The following is a 3,816-nucleotide window of genomic DNA, read 5'->3' on the forward strand; positions in this document are numbered from 1 at the left end:
AAGGTGATTTAAGCATTCTTCATGAACAATCCTGCCCACAATCAACTTCCCCCCAAATGACTTTTCCCCCCAAAGTCAAACACCCTGACCAGCACATGTGACCTCTCACTCAGCCATGTACTCACATACAGTCCGTGGCAGGCACAGGGACATAATTCCCAAATACTTTATTCCGGATGGTGGCACACATGGAATTGTTCCTGTCCGTGGGGAGAAGGGTGCCGGGCTTGGTGAGGAGCCCAAGGTTGTGGAACAAAGTATTTCTCTGTTCAACACCATCCTCCAAAAAGAAACAATGGCCCAGTGTGTCAAACCCAATGGTGTCTTTTATCTGCAGGAATACAAGTATATCATGTGTTGGTAACAAGATGGATTATGATTTAAGTAACAAGTGCTGTTCAGCATAGCGTGCTCAGTACAAATGCACAAAGAAGTTTCCATCTTAGCGGAGGGAGCGCAAGCCGAGTGTCAGGATTGATTTCTCTCTGAAGAGGGTACTTTGGGAAGGGTGAGGGGACAGCTGCACATTCAGAAAGGAAAACACAATCCTCAGTAGGGGCAAGAAGCAGCAAAGCGTGCAGGGGAACACGCTTAGTACCGTGGGTGTCCCTATCCAGTCTGCTTACCAATAATCCATGCGTCCCGTGCACCGTGATGCATCTGGAGAAGCTATGATGAATAGCCAGGCCATCCACAGAAGTCGCGTGTCTGTACCCTCCCTTAGAATCCACATCGCCACACAGATGAAAATGCACAGGATACCGCCCCAGGGACTGCTGACCCATGTGTTTCAATTCCACATAAGAAAGATGGACCGAAGTAAAATTTTTCTTGATCTACCAAAAAACAAAGTCTCTGGAATCAAACTGATGGTTCCACAAAAAGGAAGTAGCCAAAAAAAAAAATCTAAATTAAAATATAAATATCCACAAAGAAGCTTCCAAAAGTATGTGGGGGGAAAAAAATCATTATCTTTTAAGTCAATTTTTTTTAGTTAAAAGTTAAAACTCATTATCTTTGAACTCAATACAAGCACCCTGTATACTTTTTTTAATTTTTTAAATTTTTTTAATTTATGCACCCTGTATACTTATACATGTGTAAAAAATTATATATTCACATATATTGTGAACATCTGAAGAAGTGTGTCTATTAAAACACTTATTTCTTTGGAATCCTGTTTCCCTGGGCCGTGCTTACTGACAGAGCAAATATTCTAACAATTTCACTTTATACAGTGAATGTCTTACGTAGCAACAGCAACAAACAAACAGCCTCCAATGAGGAATAAAGGGAAATACAAGAAATTCTGTCCCCATATGTTCTTTGATTTTATGTAGCACTTTGGTCATCTCCAGTCTGGCCCTTTTACTTCATGTCTATCTCCTTTACTACAGTTGAATAGTTATTTCTTTTTTCATTTAAAACATTTTGGGAGGGGGCTCTTACAGCTTATCACAATCCATACATCCATTCATTGTGTCTATCAATTTGGTATCGAATAGTTATTTCTAAATGTTCCCTCAAGGTTTTAATCAGTCCATGATCTTGTTTCTTGCCTTTAAAACTTCTTTCATGCTCCCAAAGTTAAGCACACTTAATTGTTTTTAAACCCTGGGCTTTCAACCATGTGGCTAGAAACAAAGGAAAAACATGGATCAATATTTTAGAAATTAAGGCAAGAAAAAAAATGTTCAAGACCACTGCCTGTGCGGCACAGCAAAACTAATTAATTTATAAATTATTAAGGGTGCATGGGGGAGAGGGGAGGAGGAAGGGAAGGGGAGGGGGAAAAAAAAAAAAAGGAAAATTAGCGGATTCCGGGAGCCCAAGAGGCAAGCAAATTTTGGGAATGATGGGGGCAACGAATGTATAGATGTGCTTTGCACAATTGATCTATGTATTGTGATGAATTGTATGAGCCCCAATAAATTGATTAAAAATATATATATACGTAGGGTCCAGGCCGCCCCTTGGAACACATTTCACTATCTGCCATGTATTCAACACATATATGTTGAATGAAACAGATCAAGATCTGCATACAAAAATGCTTTTCAGGGAAGTTCTAAGTGCATGTGACCATAACGCCATTCATTAATAATCTCAATGGAATATTTTAGATATTATATGAATGCCAAGGGTCTTGAACTTTTTGTCCATATAGTTGGTTCATCCAATTGCCTGATTATCATTTGGAAAGAGAAATAAGATTTTCCTTCTACAGTGATATAAATCTTATTCCAGAACATGACCTCAGCGAAGTGTTTAAGCAACCATTTTCACATACCATGACATGCCCCCCAAACGTATCAAAATCAAAGAACTGGCACTGGTTTCCAGCATAGCACGAGTCCTCCATTTCTCCTTGGATCACAACATTCCGGCTCAGACTTCCGACCTCGGCTCTCATGTCCACACCGTCTACAATCTCTCCCATGTGCAAGAACTGCGGTGTTTCTGGTTGGCGTGAAGAAATGGGGGACACAGAGTGTCAGAACAGAGAACACGTGACGTGTACTTTAAAGCGATCCCTCTTCCTTCTATATCACCCTCCAGGGCGGAATCAATCACTTTGTCTTATCTGCTACCATTCTCAAAGGAGCCCTGGTGGAGCTCTTGGATAAACAGGGAACTACTAACCACAAGATTGGTGGTTCAAACCCACTGACCACTGTGCTTGTAAGGGAAAGTGGAGGCTGCCCGCTCATGTAAAGCTTGGCAGCCTTAGAAGCCCTGTCTGGTGTCCCTAGGAGTGAGGATTAAGTTAGTAACATTCTCAAAGTAGCCCTGGGGCCACAGCGGTGAAAGCAGTCCAATCCCAGCACCGGCTGGTCAGCAAAAAGATGTGACAACCTCCTTCGGTCATAGAACAGCCTAGAAACCCCTCCGGGGAAGTTCTGCTCTGTCCTACAGGGTCACAGGAGCCAGACTGACTAGATGGCTGTGGGGTTTGCTCTCGGGGGGTTTGTAGCCCTCTCTCCCATTAGACACCTCTAATACCTGGTATCTGTCTAATAATCCAGTCTCGCTCCCCCTCGGTCCCTGTCCATTGCTTTCTTCTTTCACCCACGTCCCTGAGGGCCCTTGCAGACCCACAGCACAGCAAAGGGGCTGCAGCTGTCTGTCAGCAGCTGGACCGGAAGCTGGTTTGGGGGCAGGTGGACGCTGACAGCACAGAAGTTCTTTCCCTTCCCAGCTCGTCGTAATTTAATGTAGTGAGCACTCTTAAATGATGATTAGAACTGTAGACGCAGTCTGGCAATGAACTTTCCCCTGGTGCCCAGAGTATCAGCTCAGAACAACAACAAGAAAGACAAATAAACCACGGGAACGGGAATTGTGGAGACTTATTTCCAGGAAGACGTGCTAACAAGAGTGACATTTTCCATTTCCACGAAGAATTCATGCCAGATGGCATTGTTTGCTTATTTCTTTCTTTAATTTTTGCTTGTGTCAGTAATATGGAGGAGGAAAAGTACAGCACTGAATAAAACACAGAGGGAAAATGACAAGTAAATTTTCCTGTTTTGTTTTGAAGCAGAATAGTTGCCCTTACACTTCAATGCTTTAAATTACCCATGAAGTGAGCACTTACCGAAACAGTAACTGTGAAACCTGCTTTCTCTCAGAGGCAAGAAAAGCGATGTGAAGGGTGAAATACAAAGAAGCTTTGCCGCAGGGCAAGGCTCAGAGGAAGCACCGAGTAAACAATGATTTCTAGACAAGTGTCGGGTACAGAAACTGTGCATTGCCCATTCATGAAAACAAATACACATGTGTAACTCACTGCCATTGTGTCGATGCTGGCCCAGA

At 42.8% G+C, this 3,816-nt stretch overlaps 1 protein-coding gene across 1 annotated transcript in view; it reads right to left on the minus strand.

Moving 5' to 3' along the window:
* The window catches only part of CEMIP2 (cell migration inducing hyaluronidase 2), an 89,209-nt gene that overhangs the window by 45,158 nt on the left and 40,235 nt on the right, over window positions 1–3,816 (minus strand). The window contains 3 exon segments of the mRNA XM_004713827.3: window positions 126–331; window positions 627–836; window positions 2,291–2,460. Coding sequence (XP_004713884.3) covers window positions 126–331; window positions 627–836; window positions 2,291–2,460 — 586 coding nt within the window.

Source organism: Echinops telfairi, unplaced genomic scaffold (assembly GCF_000313985.2).
Source record: "Echinops telfairi isolate 266 unplaced genomic scaffold, ASM31398v2 ScPeMD7_22;HRSCAF=79, whole genome shotgun sequence".
NCBI classification, from domain to species: domain Eukaryota; kingdom Metazoa; phylum Chordata; class Mammalia; order Afrosoricida; family Tenrecidae; genus Echinops; species Echinops telfairi.